This window comes from Engystomops pustulosus, chromosome 1 (genome assembly GCF_040894005.1).
Source record: "Engystomops pustulosus chromosome 1, aEngPut4.maternal, whole genome shotgun sequence".
Classification (NCBI taxonomy): Eukaryota; Metazoa; Chordata; class Amphibia; order Anura; family Leptodactylidae; genus Engystomops; species Engystomops pustulosus.
In genome coordinates, this window is record NC_092411.1 from 53,992,649 (window position 1) to 54,011,718 (window position 19,070).

The following is a 19,070-nucleotide window of genomic DNA, read 5'->3' on the forward strand; positions in this document are numbered from 1 at the left end:
CCTTCAGAAAACATTTCCTTTAAAACCCTCTATTCAGACATTAAACCTAAAAGCGCGGCTAAGAACTTACAAAGTCTCAGCATGCGTTAAAAAGATGTGCTGTAGTCTGGAGTCTGACAGATCTCTTCACAACAGGGTTATATCTTATGCAAAGATAAATGAAAGTGACAGGTTTGCAAAATGCTGCCTTAATATTTCCTTGCTGTAAAACGTCTGGTAAGATTTCATCAGCGTCTACAGAAGATAATGCGCTTGTTTATTAAGTAAGCGGTATTAACGCTGTCTAATACAACTAGGTACTACGTCCATGCTTACAGATGGGCAGCCATTAATAATTCATCGATCCCCACAGTCACTAATTGTTTCAATGGAGGAACCAATATTCCCATTAGGAATTCTAAACCGCGTCTCTCCATTAGTTAAATAGAAGTAGTTCAGGAAAAATAACATGACAAAATACCCTGCTGTGTCACAGAGGCTGAGCCCGAATCCTCTACCTGTATGACCTGACCATATGAGTCATAAAGGCTTCCCCTGGAATTAAACGCCCTTAGGCTGCATTCACACTACTATATGAGGGACGTATGTATGGCCGCATTCATTTAACTTCCTGTAGATTTGCACTTTTTAAACGGATTTATATGATTGTTATACGTGTTTTGTCCTATGTCACATCTAATAAAGCATGATGCATGGCCACTTTAGTGATCACGGAATAATGTGTGTTGGTGATTTAGTCACATATGGCTCTGTGTAGATCCCTTTGTGGTTGATGTACGTTCTTGTGACCGAGAAGGAACACCATAGTTGGAAGGAGGGGGGTGATTTATTTTGGCTCTACTGGGGCACAAGCGTTCATACAGTCTCAATTCTTGGCGCAATACGGTGGCAATGCCAGGTACAAAGCTACCTTCATACTTCCAAGCCTGATGTCATCCTTATAGCAAACACCAACAAAACCAATCAAACTGGAACGCAGGAAGCAGAAATGTAGCAAAAACAATTAAAACTTCTTTATTATGCTGAAAGAATAAAGCAAACAAAAACAAACACGGGATAAAGATATGCAAGGTCTGTACAAAAACATCTCCAGGGGCTTCTCAAGAAATAACGTGAACTTAATGATTCATTTGTACAAAGTAAATTAGTTTTTCAGAAACTCATAAAAACAAAGACAATTACACTTCCAGTTTATATCACTTTAAGGAAAAATCAACAGATGTTAAAAACATAAACCATTGTAAAATAAGGTTTCTGGAAATTAGTATAACAATCTAAGTCATAGAAATGAAGTGTTAATGCACATGGCAGTGCCATATAGCCACACAGTGGCACACTGACCATACTACAGATAGGAAGAACACACCATGTACCACTAGCAGGTACCATATTATTTTCTATTAGCTCCCAGCCTATAGACCTTGTATTTAGGACCCATGTAATACAAATACTAAAATTGACTGTATACATGAAAACAATAAGCCAGGCCAAGTAGTTTTACTGATTTTTGAATTTTTTTTTATGAAGACTAAGATTTACTGTTATTTTTATATTACAAAAGAATACTTTTAACTTTTTCATTGCCAGTGACCGCTACACAAGGTTTTCCCATTAGTGGTTGTATTACCACAGACAAAATAATAATAATAATAATAATAATAATGTTGTGCGTTACATGTATTATGTAAAACACAATGCACAATGAATTTCTACAACATTTCAATTGGATTCCCCTCTGTGGGTGAAAGTTCCAGACAAGTCAAGTCCTCCTATGTCTGCTTATTACTATACAAAGAACACTCAAAGAAGAATGGTGACCTAAAGATTAATAGAGACAAGACATCCTTTGACTTCACAAGTGGCAGTAAAAACCCAACTTGCTGCAGGTCGTGTTTCTGTAATAATTTATAGCGATGTGGCTTGACAGCTCCAGAAGATGAATGTTGCACTTTTTCTGCTATGGCCTTGTACACCTTATAAAAACTCAACTTATCGGCCATTATTAAACCTCAGCAGTCAGTCTCTTTCTGTCGGAGAAGAGATTTATCACTGTATACACCCACACATGTGATGATTGCAATTGGAAACAGCAGGTATTCTATCCTAACACCGAGCTGTACATAAACATCCATAGCAATAATTTCCCTGTTACAGGAAATTGAAGCTTGGGGAAGTAAATACGTGCACCAGCAGCCAAACACTAATCTGAAGTCAGGAGGATAAATATTTTTATACTCAAGACACAGGAAAAGTTTACAGTACAACCGATTTAACAAAAAATTTGGCAAATTTTAGAAGACCATCAGGTCCTAGAATTACACAAAACAACAGAAAGACCCTAAAAATTTTTTAAAAAAAATACAGAGTTAAGTGTCAAAAACTTTCAAACACAAATATTTTAATCTGGAACAGAAAGCTGGGTAGACTACGTGCTAGTTACCTGCCCCTAGACCAAACATCTGAATCTCAGAATAGGAGCAGACAGAAATAATGGGTTCCCTATGGTAATAAAATTAGTAAAAAATAAAATACATAGTTTTACGTTGCTTCTACATTAGATGAGAAAGAACAACATCCATATTCTTCTTTGCAACTTCACAACATAGTTTCTGGCAGTAGTTGCAGCTCATAGAAGTTTATGAGGATCTGTGTGTAGTCACGTAGTGAATACTAAGCAGGGCTGTGACTGGCAGACACAAAAGGATGATGAACAGAAATAAAACAAGGAGATGTGAATAAATATAGTGCCCAGTAAGGCAGGGGTACAAATCACTTGGCTATGGAATTAATCATTTTTGGGCTTCAAAAAAACAACAAAAATATCCTCAACACAGCTCACCTGCTCCTTGTATCTGATAAATCTTCCAGATGGCCACAAACAATCCCACTATGCAAAGGGAAGAAAGCCAGTCTGGATTGCAGTGAAATACTCCTTGGAATGAAATTGCCCAATGTTTTTTTTTTTTTTTTTTATCAGTCATCAAGATTTGTTAGCTCACAAAATAAAGATTTAACCACAGTATCGGGAATCTTTAGTTCCATGGAATTTGGTTTTCCTGTCCACAATGGTTGAGGGTGTTTTCATACTGTAAACCGCTGGTTAAAATAAACCTGTCCGCTTTCTCTCTCACCAATTCTCATATCACTAGTTTTGGAGCAGCTCACAAGGATTCCATACCTGCCTTTATTTTGATAATCCTTATATTAATTAACTCAAACAAACAAATTAACTCAAATTAGCTTTGACTAATGTGTTCCTTTAAATCACTTTTTGTTGATTATGGAAATGAGCCTCAGCACTGAGGTGAGGAAGTTTGGCCAGGCAAAGACTGTTCCCTGTTACCCCTCCAATCTCATCCACACTGCTCATTTCTCAGCTTCGGGGAGGACACTGATTGGACTTACATCAGGTCATGTGCATACAGCTTTATGAACTTTTTGCTCAAGTTCACAGGCATGACAAGGGACACATACGGAATACTTTCTAATGGCAGTTTATGAAAATAAATTTAGCTTAGGGGGTTAATTTGACTGACAGGTAGCTTTTAAATTTGTGCAAAAAGAGTATTTATGAAAAGGGTCTAAATACTGGCCAAGAGGCAAGGATTTAATGTAATGTCTTGGTTTAGCCTGTTTGACTGTAAGGCACATTCTTGATTTTTAATTGAACAAAACTTCGCTCAAACTAATGTAATGTCTTGGGACACTACAGCCTACCGCCAAATACAAGGAGGTTTTGATGGGACAATCAAGAATAGAAGGCGGCTAAAAAAACTTCAGATCCTACCCTCATTTGGGCACAAGACAAACAGATAACACCACATAATTGTCTATTAGTTAAAGGAAACCTACCACTTAGTTCGAAGACACATATACATGGCACCAGTTCAGGGTGAGCTTTTGCCGGAGCATATTTTCATTAGTAGAATAAACCGCTGTATCACTAAGTTATATTAACAGTTATCTCTGTGCACTGCACTAGGGCACGGCGCACCATGCGCGCACCCGTGTGTCCGCCGGATTCTGAAGTGCTAGACAGCCGGTGACGTCACCGAGCTCTTCGGCACACGTACGCCTGCGCAACTTAGCACGGCCTGTTTCCCCATACGAAGTTGCGCAGGCGCACGTGTGCCGGAGAGCTCCGTTACGCCTGCGACTCTCCAGCACTTCAGAATATGGTGCACGCATGGGCGCGCACATGGTGCGCCGTGTCCTGGTGCGGTGCGCCAAGATAAATGTTGATATAACTTACACCATGTGTGTAAGAACTACCACTTTTAAGTGGTAGGTTTCCTTTAAGAATGTAAAGAGTGTGTATACCTACGGAGGTTATGGATATTATTCAGACCCCTTTGCTCATTAATGTTCTGCACCCCATCTTGACAAAATAACGTAGATATTTTTGATAATTTATTAAACAAAAAAAAAACTGAAATATCACAGTCATACGTAGTCAGACCCTTTGCTATGACACTCATATTAAACTCACATGCTGTCCATTCTGCTGATCCTCCTTGAGATGGTTCCTTAATTGTAGTCCAGCTGTGTTTAATTAAATTGATTATACTTGATTAGGAAAGGAACACAACTGTCTATATTAGACCTCACAGCTCACTGTGCATGTCAGAGCACATGAGAATCATGAGGTCTAAGGAACTGCTCAAAGAGCAGAGACAGAATTGTGGCAAGGCACATATTCAACAGAATTTCTGCAGCAGTCTAGGTTCCTCAAAGCACAGTGGCCTCCATAATGCCTTCTGTTTTTTTTCTGTCAGGATGGGGTGTACATTGATGACCAAAAAATATATATTTTTTTATCTTATCAATTGGCTGCAATGAAACAAAGAGTGAAAATTTTTAAAGAAGTCCGAATGCTTTCCATACCCAAAGTACGTATCAATAGTCGGAAATGATAATCCCTGTTCCCATCATGACATTTCACAATGTTGCTAAAGTAAAAGGTTTGTAAAAAAAACAGCAGCACCCATGTCCAGAATAAAATTCAATACATTTTTATTGCACCACTACATGTTTTGACTCATTTTAGTTACTATATTACTACAGGTCACCTGAATTTTGTTCTGGAGACAAGACCTGAACTTTTGGAGTCTTGTATGAAAGTAATTTTTATCATGAGATTTGAAAGATTCACAACAAAGATGCTTCCAAGTTCTCTTATCTCTATACCAGTGTTGGCGAACCTTTTAGAGATCAAGTGCCCAAAATGAGACCCAAAAAAACCTAGCTTTTCACAAAGTGCCAACATGGCAATTTAGGCAGTAACAAACTTATTTCTACCAAAAATTTTGGGGCTTCAATCCGACCGTGTCCACACCTTTTCACTCTCTTCGGACAGGACCAATCAGCACAGGATGGGTCACTTTCAAATAGCAGGGCACTACTCGGACTGCCTGAGACTGCAGGAAGATGCCATGTCTGGCAAACTCCGTATCTGGGAGACAGCCCGTGTGCCCACAGAGAGGCCTCCGAATGCCATCTCTGGCACTAGTGCCATAGGTTCGCCACCACTGCTCTATACAATGTGATTACATGGGGTGCGAGAAAGTAAGATCTACACAAGATGTGCAAGTAGACTTGCTATTTCAAGATTGCAATAATTCTTGGGCAGGGATGAATAATCTGAATGTGTTGTAATGCCAGCATATCAGACACAATGGGAGGCTTTAAGTAACCTTTTATACAGGACACACCTTCCTGCTTAGAAACTATTTCGCAAACCAATCTTACAAGATTTTCCTTAGAATGACAAATCTTACAAAACTCCATAGGATGGAGACTGCGGTAACATCTGCAGCCTATTAACTCTTTATAATTGACACTTACCAATGGGGCTACACCCATTACTGGAGAATAACTTACAATACCACAGAGATAACAACACTGATCATCCGATTCTCAGTCAGCTTCCCATAGAGTGCAGCCAATGGGCAATTTTTACATTGCTGTTCCCTAGTTGTTATATATATGTTGTAGCACTGAACAAAGTAGTCACAAAAATATAACAAATTTGAATAAAACAGGAGACTGGCGAATATGACATGTCTAAATATAGCATGTGAAAGACTTGTCACACTTTGCACACAAGGCTTCCCACATAAATTTTTTTTTTTTTACTTTGGTCAAAAGATTTATGCTGCCTGCCACTGCTAAAACTAGTATCTCTACAAAGTGTCTAAAACACAATAGTAGTCTGTTGTACTGTAGAGTGCAGCAAGTTTTAGCTTTCCTACTGTATCCTATTAGGAAGCTTGCCGTATAACTCCTCTTTAGTCCCAGTGGAATCACGTTTGGGTTGAAAACATAATCCATAACACACAGAGGGACATTTATATAAGGTGTCCTTACCTCCCCTGGTTAGGTTTTCGACTAGGTATCTGAAATGAGGTACATATTTAATATTTCGGTTCCTGGGGCAATTTTATATCCCGATTGCCAGTTTCTATTCCGCTATTGGTAGAAAAATCCATCTCACCTTTCCTCCTGTACCATGCGTGCCCAACAAGGCACAGGCAACCTTTCTGCTAAGGTATGAAAATCCAACAAAATGTAATCGCGCTCCAGCCAGATTTCAGACATGGTGCAAACTTTATTCTGGTGACATTACCAATAAAATTCCATATGAAGGCACCAAAAAGTCAACATATTTCAAGTGGAGTACCCGCTCTTAATCATGACTGCAAGTCATTTCAGTCAATTTCGTTCCATTCTGCAAGACAATTTTTCTTTTGGTCTACTTTCTGTCAATTTTTAGCTCCCAAAAATGGGAAAGGACAGATATGAATGGAGGTTCCACACCATAGAAAACAACGCCCCTTTTTGGAGCAGAGACAAATGATGCGGAAAATCACATTTTTTCTGGTGCCGACCACTAATAAATGGGAAAGGAGAAAAGGTGGTGGGAGCGTCACAAGAAAAGCTGAAATCCCACAGTAAATGTACCCCACTATAAATCTGGTGGTGAATATTTTCTTTTTTTTTTTTTTTTTTTTTTTAATATAAATACTTTCTATAAAACCCACAGATCCCATTATAACATGATGGATTCTTAATACAACGTACCTGAGATTTGGCAAGCTTTTTCTCTAAAAGGTCCCTCTCCCGCTCCGTCTGCTGAAGGCGCTTATTTAGCTCCACTATGTCTCCTTTTAAGGAAGCCAGGGCTGCTAGATGGAGCTGCAAAACCAAAGAAACAAGGGTTTTGAGAAACCAGCAAACAAGTTACATTCTTCAATTTTTCTAATGCACAATACATTTTATTGCATAAACCTAAAGGAAATGTGCAATGAGAAAAACACTTTATGTGTAGACTACATTTTTTAAAACAATTTTTAATGATTTGTTATTTTAATTTTATTTTCATGTCAGCATTTATATACTGTACATAAAACAATTCTGACATATTCATAACAGCTACCCTGCTTCAGTACAGGCTAAAAATTCTTGTTCTGTTGAGATCACTTCTCAGGAATAAAATGAAAAAAAAAAAACTACAATACAAATCTGCTATGATAACAGGCAAGGAATAAAATTAGAAACCCCCCCTTTCCACTTTCTCCACAACAGGTTAACTTTCCAAAGCTAACAAACTGGCTGCAAAACACGCATTGGAGAGCACAGTGTGACCTAGAACTCTCCTTTTCAACATGGCCAATGGTCAGTATGAGCGATTCCTTATTGGATTGCAGTGTTGCCTCTAGGTGCTACCCGGATAATGGTAATCCCGGTAATTTATACTGCTGCATAAAAATTGGAGTGTAGTATAAATCTCTCAATACCAATATTCTAGTTTCTCAAGTTTTGTACATTGTATAACAGGTTCACTTTAACCTCCCCCCTACAGCCCCACCCAAACAGGTCATGATGCATTTCCTAAACACATAAATAGAATAATAATATGTTTATTTAAAAATATCACTTTTATTGATTCGCAATAAAAAAATAAACAAGAATGGACACTAAAGTTTAGGGGGGTACATTTACAAAGCCGTATGCCCGCCACATACCGCTGTGCGCTGGAGAGAACAGCGGTGCACAGGGGAGAGATTGAGCATGCCGTCCGGCGGCCATTGCAGTCTATGGTGGATGTATATGCTGCCGTCAGAACGTGCCATTAGAATAACGTATATATGAGGATCTGACCTCAGGTTTTTCTTTGCAAATTAATTAAAAAAAATAGCTTTTTTCCAGCACTCTAAGCCAGTATGAATGCTAAGTTTTTTTTCTGAAAATAAGCTTCAGGGTTTTCCATGATACACGCGTTAATGTAAATGCGGATTGTACAACCTTTCACTGTTTAACTTAAGGACAAAAACTCACAGATGCAGAAAAGAAGCACAAAAGTAGAGATTTCATATTCAGTTTATGGCTGTTCTATTCTAGGACACTCCTCGCAGCTGATAAACTAGTAATAGCAATATCACTGTGGGTGACCGATTTTGGAAGCTTCCCAATATCAAAAAGCCACTTAAGATGCTTGGCAGAGTTTTGAGTGTGTGAATGGCAAAGATGCCACCAGCTATGTTACAGGGCTGTGAACCAGGAAATTTGATGTTTGCTGGCCGGCTAAGAGTCACCTTGAGATTTTGCCAATATGTTACAGTATAGCATTTACATATTCACATTAATGATCTAAGTTCTAGTACAAAGTCATATCTTCTTATGTATTATAATATCTATCAAAGAAATCACAATTCTTTGCCATTTTGCAGGAGTGTTTACATGATTTATAAAACAGAGTAGTGGATGTTTTCTGGCTGGTTTATAGTTGCCATTCTGTATGAGTAGCGAGGCGGACTCCACGTACCCCTCGCTTAAATCATGCTAAAGCACTAAGTGATCAGAATCAATCAATGTAACAGCATCCCTCGAAATGCAATCCCATTCCGCTTTTACATCCAATATTGTTACTGTATTACCCAGGGATCTGAATAAGGCATTGCAGGTTATACATACAACAGTGATTTGTCTTCACATAAATCACTGCACAGAATGAAGCTTTGATCTCCAGTCTATTTAATACTCCTGATGTATTTCACAAAATTCCACCCCCACCCCCCAACCTCTAAAACCAAAAATAGAATAATGAATCTATATCAATCAACTTTTTTCTTTGGTATCTTGGGCAAAGTATATTAAAGTAAAAACTAAACTTGTAATAATTACATTTATAAGCCAAAAGATAAAATACATCTATGTCCTAAAATAATTAAGCTTTCTAATTAATTTTATTAGATTGTTGCACTTTCTATCCAAATACAGCAGTCATAGTAGGGTACAGATAATAATTTTCTATTCCTAAAGGAAGTCTCCTAAGAGAAATCAAAGAAAATAAAACAGATATATGGCATGTACAGCATACAAGAGGAGTGCAAACAGAAGATATATCACAGCATTTTACAGCAAGGTGGAAAGCAATCAGTGCATTTTTATGACACTGAGGAGACAAAGACATTATAGAAGTCCCTTCCACTCAAATGGAGTCTACCACCTTCACAAAGTGTTATAATCTGCTGGCAGCATGTTGTAGAAAATGTCCCATTTCCAACATATATTTATTATTTTGATCCATGATGCCATTTCCAAAATATTTCTAGATATGCAGCAGGTGCACTAGGGGTGTGCCCTCAGCAACCACAGCAGTGCTATACCTACCTAATCTACTTCCTCCCCTTCTATTATCGCCCCTTCCCTCTCACAAGACAAAGCTCCTGCTTATTTAAAGGAGAGGCCATCTCCAGGTGCTCGGAAAAAAACCTTGATGCACCACCTACCTTATTAGCATACGGACTGGGGAGGTGATCGACTCCGTTTGAAGTGGGATGAAGTGATTGAGATTAATTGGTAATGATTTTATAAGTGCTCATCTCTCCCCACCAGGTGGTTTCTGAGAATCTGAATTTTCGTAATAATACTTCATTCATCCCAAATCAGAAGATGAATATTGCACATACAACTCCAGATTAATACAACAATAAATTAACCAGAACATTAACAGACAAGACATCATTCATATATCACTTAAAATTCATAGAACATTTATCTACTAAAAGTTCTTTCACAATAATTTACCTAATCATACCATAATTCGTAAACCTAATTTTTTAAGTGTTTACCCTTTGTTGTTGCCATTTTATTTCGGTGAGACATCTATACTTGCGTTAAAGTACTATAATTACATTAAAGCTGGGGTCCACAGAATAGTGGATAATAAACCAATTGGTGAGGGTCCGACTGCTGGGACCACAACCAAGCATGAGAATGGGTCTCCGAGAAATCCAGCAAACGGTGGCCTCATTCAATTGTAAGGGAGTTTCGGAGATAGTTGACTCCGACAGCACCAACAATTTCATGGAGCAGCATGACGCATGCTCAACCAGTCACTCCATCAAGTAGTTACAAGGAGACCCCCATTATACAGGATCGCTGGGAGTCCTGTTCTTGTGATTGGTGCAAGTCAGTCTTTAAGTAGATGAATTCCAAAAGGGTCCTATTTTGGAATTGTAAATTTCCATACTTTTCAAGGGGTAAATACAGAAAAGTTATACAGCAGATTCTGTTGCATATGTTTTTATGTTTCGGAAGCTTTGTTTTTATGATTTACCACCAAACATAAACGGATTTCTATACAGTTTTCCATTAGCCAGTTTCTTTATGTGTGTATGAATCAGTAATGGGGCCAGCTGCAAAAGTCCTCATTTCTATGATAGTTCCAGCTTTCCGCTTCCTATACTTGGATTCCATCCACTATTTAACTGGCCCTGTGCAAATTAGGTTTGCAGTTGTCTTATTGCCCGGTTGGAGGTGAAGGGGTTGATTGAACAGAAAAATCCTGTCCTGCTGCAGGAATAAATCCCACTTATTCTGATTGCAGGAGCTTCTTCCTTCGGGAACAACAAGATTATCAAAATAAATGTCTTTTCTGATTGCTTCGCATGGCCATTATAAGATAAGTGTCTTGTACGCGGGACCAGCGCTGGTCATCTTAGCTATTCAAGTTCAACTTGATAGATTATACAATGAATTTATATAGAGGTAAGAGAAAAATCCTTAGTTCTCAAGTCACAGTGGGAATTCACAGATGAATTCTATCAGCTGAGATTCTACCTAAAGGCCACCACTTGGAGAGCACACCTGCCATCACACCGGATGATTTATAGGACCTTCTCATGATCAGTGTAGTGTTAAATAATCCTACGTGTGCACCAAATAGGGTGAAATGAAATTGTTTTCTATTAAAGTGTCTGCAGGAAGTAAACTGCTGCAAACTTACATATGACAGATCTGTGGTGCTTATAGGTTTCCCTTAGGGCACATTCACACATGGTTTGTATGGTGCAGATTTCAAAGGGAGCCTGTCACCAGGGACCTCATTTTCACTAAAGACTGATTGCAAAAGACCATTACACCTGCAATGCAAATATGTATTTCTGCTTTCTCCAAGCATTTGCAATACAATATATTTGTGGTGTAACTCACCCTGCAATCAGACAGAATCCTCTGTGTAGTCCCAGGGGTTGGGCTTTGGTTTAGCTTTATTTAAAAAAACAACATGTGGACTTGTCTGTGCTGCAGACTGCTCAGCTCTCTTCCCCACCACCTTTGTGCCCCTGTACAGCCCCCTCCCTCCCCACTGGTGTCACCAAGCAGTGACCTCTCTGAAGGAGCAGGAGGGAGGAGTTGTACAGGAGCACAGAGGTTAGGGACACAAGCTGAGCAGTCTGCAGCACAGACAAGTCACATGGTTTTTTTAAATTCATCCAAACCAAAGCCCAACCCCTGGGACTACACAGAAGATTCTGTCAGGGTGCATGGTAAGTTATAACACCCAATTATACAGTAATGAAAATGCTTAGAGAAGGCAGAAAGGCATATGTTCAATGCAGATGTACTGGGCTTCTGTAACCTGTCTTTATTGGAAATGAAGTCCCTGGTGACAATTTGCATGAAGTCTGTTGAGTTTTTAATGACAATATATCATAAAACCACCTGAAGTACAGCTCTGAGTGTCTCCCTATGATGGCACCATATCCAATGGATGTTATGACATAGAAGAAATGCAGTCAGGCATAATTAAATTCTTCAAGGGCTTTATACAATCTTTTCACTTTCCACAGGTGAGAAATGTCTGATCGGTAGAAGTATGACCTCCTCATACTTCGAGGACAGGATTCGAGTCACCCCCACTTGAATAGAGTAGTGGTCAAGCATCACAGCTCTATTCATCTCTATGGGACTGCTAAAGAAAAGCCAAGCATAGCCTTCCTGTAAATACATCAGTCTACACAAATGATGGGAGGCAGGGTTGGATTCCCCACTTACCAAACTCTTATGCCTATATTATAGATAGCCAATAAGAGAAATTCTGGGGCAAGAACAAGTTTTATAGCCTGGGATGGTAAAGGTGTAGAGTTACTTGGCTGCGATAACACGGCCCAGCCATGACACCAGCAGGATGCTTGGTCCAGCAATCTTCTTGTCATGCAGTGCCGTAGAAAGACGTCACGTCAGAATAAGATCGATGTGGTAGTCATTAAAGGGTTAAAGTAACAAAGCCTTTGAAGCATTTTTCATTTCCTAAATGAATAGAACAGGTGATAATCATCAACTCTGTAATAAACTTTATTAAGTAGCTTCTCTGTGCCTTGTTTCTGCTTTTTCTCCTGTAGTGAGCGGTCTATCTGAAAGACTTCTGTCTGTCCACTTCAGGCAGATAAAACTAAAGACAACTCTTTCCATAAATAGAGAATATTTCCCTTGATGATCCAGCTCAGTAAGGAGATTAGAATATACATGGACCTCCTGTAAAACAGGTTTCTTTATCTCTAAGCGGTCAGTGGATACAGGACAGAAAGCCGATTCAGACAAACTGCTCAAATAAGGAAGGCACTGGAAAAAGGACACAGGAACTTATTTATTTACTAAATTATATTACACAGTTTACTGTTATCATCAGCACTACTAATTTATAGAATTTAGTTTAGTTACAGTTTAATGGTTTTATTTCCAAACCATACTTCCAATCTGGGATATCTGTAAGCTTCTATGAAGGGAACAATAACATCATGAGGAGCTGCTTGATGTGACTGAACAGAACATAATCTGCAGTTATCCTGTATTCATGTTTGATAACAGATTCCAGACAATTTCTAGAATGGTCATTTCTGCCATTTAGTCTACTGAAGATTGCTTTGAGTTAATACAGAACACAGTGCGATGTCTTGGTTTATAGTATAGTCAAAGTGATAACATCCAGCGCTGGTAATGATTAAAACCATATTGATTCCTCCATTAAGTGACATGTTTGCATTCTCTGACATCCTAATGTTTTATTGTGGGTCACTGTGTTGTGAAAATATAAAAGAGAAGGTGATTTTATAATGCAGTCGGTGAAATGAGGCGTCTCTGGCCATTTCCCTGACAGCAGCGGAAACAATAACTTGAAATTGCAGTCATCTAGACTGTAAATTGCTTGAGAAAAGAAGACGACGTGAAGAGAGTAGGGACCATTCTTTTGGATTGTGCTAAGAGTTTAAGAATAGGAACCTGTCAAAATTGAGTCCTCCTCAATTCAATTAGCCACATGTTATAGATATAAGGTGATGAAGAGATCACTGTTCAGATCAGATTATCCACACAAGCACCCGTCCAGGCAGGGTGCAGTTAGCATTGAAATAATAATTCCTTTATTTATATAGCGCACACAGATTACGCAGTGCTACACAGTGCTTTCCAAATCAGTCCCTGTGCCCAATGGGGATCATAATCTAATCAACCTACCAGCATGTTTTGGAGTGTGGGAGGAAACCGGAGGAAACCCACGCAAACACGAAGAGAACATACAGATGTTGATCCTGGGACATTAACCCAGGTCCCCAGCGCTACAAGGCTGTAATGCTAACCACTAAGCCACATAGAGAAATGTTACTCCACAACATGGCACGGTAGTTCAATAGCATAAAAATCTTGCCATCCTGGATTGCATAGGGCAGTGATGGTGAACCTTTTAGAAACCGAGTGCTCAAACTATAACCAAAATCCACTTATTTACCATGAAGTGCCAACATTGCATTTTAAGCAGTAACTTATTGCTACCTGCTCTTCAACATCTATCAATCGTATCGGCCCCTTGATGCCACTCATACAGTTAAAAGAAGGAGGGCAAATTCAGACTCTCATTGTAGCTTCTCACCAGGGTCTCTCTGTACAGGAAGAATGTAGGGTCCAGTTGGATGACCTACAAAGATACTGCAGTTCTATCAATACTTTCTCACTTTTACCACAGTTCCAAACAGGCAATGAAGTGTCGTTTTAAAATAGCACTGAGAGCAACATCTCTTAAATTGCCTGGGACCGCAGGAAGATTTGGTGAATTTGACCCCAAGACAAAGCTCACCAAACAGGACCAAAGGCCTGAGTGCCCACAGAAATGGCTCCGAGTGCCACCTCTGGCACCCGTGCCATAGGTTCGCCACCACTGGCATAGGGTAACCAGACACCTATGCAGCATGCATATACACACACTGGACAAGCTTTAATACATACTGATCTACAGGGTGAGTCAAAAGGCCAAGGTCCGCGAAAGGGAAACAACCTATCTTAATACCCCAGCTAATAAGGTAGGGGGGCGGGTGTTTCATGTAGGCAATATCCAAAACATCCCCACCATCTTCAAAGCTGCCACATTTGATCAAAGATGAAGTTTTTCCAATGGGAAGGTGGTCATGTACCATATCAAGTATCATGGTCTCAGAAATAAAATTTTTAACCCACAGATCCAGCGAGTTCATTAAGATTGTATCCAATGATCTGTGTCCCATGGAAAACACATTGAACACATCAAACAGCTTTGTATTACAGGGGACTTTATGGTTGTTTTTGTCCCTTTCTGTGTTGAGAACTTCTGAATCAAAATTGTAAATCTGATTGTGGGAATCAATTTCTGACACAATTCTGGCTACTTTGATATGACAAAATTACCATTGGAAAAACTTTATAGAAAAAGCCCACATGCTGGACCTAAACAATAGGCTCCCTACCCATCACTTGCTGGGGTAGTCCAGTAATCACTGTCCCTTCAACTTCTAAAATGAAAGGGTTTTCTGAGACATTGGACCGATCCTGTATTTATGCCTATTTATGTTTATTTGATAAGATGTCCATAGACAGTAACCGATGCTCAGAGACCATGTAGCATCTTCCAGCTTTGTACAGTTTTTTGTTTATAACACTATCCCCTCTTTACAGTAGACTGAATACAACTGTGTCACACAAACTGCTCCTTGTGCACTGGTTCAACATGGGGGGTCTCCTGCAATGACTTCTGACCTTCACACTAAAATAGGATCAGAGTCACTGCTGCTGCCCTATAGGTCAATGGGGGCAATCTATTTAGTATTACACTTTCTACATGAAACCTCAGGACACCAGGGCTACCATTTCCCTCAGTGTTACAGATAATACACAAGGCTTCATGTATTGTAATTTCCCCTCTAGCAAAATATGTATTTTTTAACCAACCAGTGAATGAAACAAGAGCTCCGTCCGGAAATCAATTTCATCTATTTGATTCCATTAAAAGCGGCAACTATTGATTTCATGTCTGCAGTTTATCCGCTAAATGTATTAATAGCACAAGTGGAAGAACAAATAGACTTAAAGTAATTACATCTCTTTAGTCAAACTGATTTCTTTAATTACATTTTGTTTCCTCTCTTTTTCTTATTCTGGGACTCAGCAAAACATTTAAATCACAAAGAGTGAGCAAACAACTGGACATTATTTATAATACAGGTAGCAGCCATACATTACACTGAATGAGTACAGTGGCCCAGGGGGCACATCCCGAACATACTGCATTGTATCAGCAGTTTTTGGCTACAAATTATGTTTGTCTGTTCCTATTTTACATTCCTTTGCTGCATTTTTGGACCTTAAAGGGGTTGGACACTTTCCCTCAAGTTTTTCTGTAATGTGTGTCTAAGTGTGGGGGGCAGGATATTAGGTATCAGCCAGACATTCCTGTCCATAAAATGACCGCATGTGGTCTCTATCTGTCCGGGAACAATCAACCTTCAAGGACCCTATGATAGTTTTCATGATTAGAAGATTAAGATCCTGGCAGGGCGATTGTTCATGGACAGTTCGAGATCACATGACCATCCACATGCTACTATTTTATGCTCAGAAAAGTCTGGCTGATGAGGTAAAAGATAGGAGGCTTCACTTTTCATATCAATAAAGTGGATCAGAACTTTCAATATATGCAAATTACCCAATATCCCCCCATACATACATACTTACACCACATTACATAAGACATGAGGTAAAGATTCCAACCCCATTAAAGATTACATTTAAGTGTTCTGGACAGCCTCTGACCTTAATAAATGATGCAGATGAGGCTTACTGATGCTTGTGTAATATAACTTAGAAGGCCTTGGTCAAAGTTAGGCTTAGTTCACACATGTGTCAGGACTTTCCGTTACACTTTCTGTTTTAGGAGAGTGTAGGGGATACAAATGGTGGAAGGTTTCCTATAGTTTGATGAACCTCCAGTTACACGTCCTTTAACGGAAGCTGCTAAACGCAGGTGTGAAGTAAGACCTATTCATTTCTGTCTGCGGATGTGACTATCCTGACTCCATGGATCCATTATTCTTCCCACACTAAGGCAAACTCTGCCAGTTTTCAGAGCTATGTCCATAAAGGGATGAAGATTAGCAAAATACATTTTGTAGGTTCTATGGGTCACTCCAACTTTCTAATGATTATCACTTTACAAACATAATTTTAGGTGAGAGGCTGTGGTGGTTGCCCAAAATTATTGAAAAGTACAGACCTTTCTAAGATGCAGGCCTCCTCTTGGCTTCAAAAACTGCATCACCTGCATCTTTGCCATTATTTGGACTATTCCCATCTCCAGGCACATTATTACATTCTCAGACTACATCCCCTCGTGTCTACAGATAAATGACTGCCACAGAAAATGAAAGTTTCCCTCCAGAATTCACCAGAAGGGGGTAGATGCCAGTTTGTCTTCTATACTTTCTTATGAAAATGGAATCAGTAGAAAGTAAAATACATCCTTGAGAATTGAGGAATTAATCAAGGCTCTGATTAGCTGTCAGGAGGAGAACGTGTGAGTGCTGAGCACAGGCCATCATGTCCTGCTAGGGTTATTACTCATTTCCCTGCAGATTTTCATCAACATATAAATAACCCTTATTTTCATCTAGCGGGAAATCTTTCATATGGGTCTGTGTTAAACGGCAATGTATTATAGGTGAGAGGAAAACCTGTTTTATCAAGTGTAACATATTGGTAACGGTTTCACCTTACACCCAAATTTTGTAAACTCATTAATTTAAAATGCATTTCATGATCTCAAAATGAGAGGAAAGCAACAAACCTAAAAGAAATTTACCTTCAAAATCCATCATGATAAACCAGGGACACTTACTGATAGATCCATGTCTGCGGTGATCTTCTTCTATAAGATGGAACTAACAGGGCTCGTTCAGACGGCCGTTTTTAACATCAGTATGCTTTAACGGTTTTTTTGCAGATAGTATACTGACCCATTTATTTCTATGGGTGTCTTCACATGTCATTATTTTCACAGAATTCGGACCTCCATAGAAGTCAATGGATCCGAAAAGAAAACGGACTGCACATGGATCACATTCCTATGCAGTCCATTTTTTCTCAAAAGTTGCTAAGCAACCAGCTGGGCAGAAAATACATTTGAAAACCATCCTTTTTTTTGTGGTTGTGAAAAAACAAAACAAAAAACAGATGACATACACAGATGAAAAAATTGGATTCTGATACAATATGGACTGAACACAGATATCATATGTCTATGTTTTTTGCAGACTCGCCCTTATACAGTCTCACCCTTCCTCCTGCTCCCATAACACTTGTGCAGTGATCAGGAAGATATGAGGGGGAAGAGGAGGACGACACAGTGTAACAGCCTGTAAAGCCAGATCAGAGCGGGGCTAGGGCAGTGGTGGCGAACCTATGGCACAGGTGCCAGAGGTGGCACTCTGAGCCATTTCTGTGGGCACTCAGACCATCACCCCAGGACAGAGTTCACCAAATAGGACCAAATCCACCGAGTCCCAGGCAACTTAAGAGATTCTGCTCTCAGCGCTATTTTAAAGTGACATTTCATTGGCTGTTAGGAACTGCGGGAAAAGTGAGAAGGTGTTGACAGAACGGCAATATCTTTGGAGGTCCTCCTGCTGGACCCAACATTCTTCCTGTTCAAAGAGACCCTGGAGAGAAACTGAATTTGCCCTCCGTATTTCAACTGTATTGGTTGCCTCAGGTGGCCGATACAATTGAAAGATGTGGAAGAACAGGTAGCAATAAGTTACTGTATAAAATGCCTTGTTGGCACTTCACGGTAAATAAGTGGATTTTGGTTGTAGTTTGGGCACTCTGTCTCCAAAACGTTTGCCATCACTGGGCTAGGGTAACAACCCAGGTTCATGAGCAGAATTATAAAAGTGGATTTTAGAAGGAAGGAAGCCATGGATAAATATAAGAAGATTATCACAGTCACGGATTTGTAAGTAGTAAGTGTCCCTGGTTTATCATGCTTGATTTTTTTTAATGAAACCGTAAAAAGGCATATTCTAATGTAAAAACAACATGCTACTATCCAGAAGGCCAAACCACTGGTGGCCAGGAGCTTGGACTAACACAAATGTGTGGGACCATGGGGTTGAGTGTGCTGCATCAAATCCTTTATGGCACAAAGATACAACATACCGTATTAAGAGGGTCAGTTGATGTGAATGCCCATTTTTATTAATTGCAGAACTGAAGCAATACAGTTCTCTACTTGTATGAAAACAGTTTTTAAACTGTGCCAGCAGGTGCACGTTTACCATATGTGCCGGGATATCTCAGGTACATATGTTATTTGGCCCCCGTTTTACCATTGGAGGCTAAGAATGTGGTTTTAGCCTCCATCTGCTCTTTTGGCCTATTTAGAAAGGGACAGAACAAATAACTCTCTAAAACATATGTTTACATGTATT

At 39.4% G+C, this 19,070-nt stretch overlaps 1 protein-coding gene across 4 annotated transcripts in view; it reads right to left on the reverse strand.

The window, feature by feature from the left end:
• The window catches only part of MCC (MCC regulator of WNT signaling pathway), a 218,623-nt gene that overhangs the window by 67,119 nt on the left and 132,434 nt on the right, over window positions 1-19,070 (reverse strand). For all 4 annotated transcript variants that reach the window (XM_072140768.1, XM_072140758.1, XM_072140777.1 and 1 more), the window contains one exon: window positions 7,081-7,194. In XM_072140768.1, coding sequence (XP_071996869.1) covers window positions 7,081-7,194 — 114 coding nt within the window. The remainder of the gene's footprint in view (window positions 1-7,080; window positions 7,195-19,070) is intronic.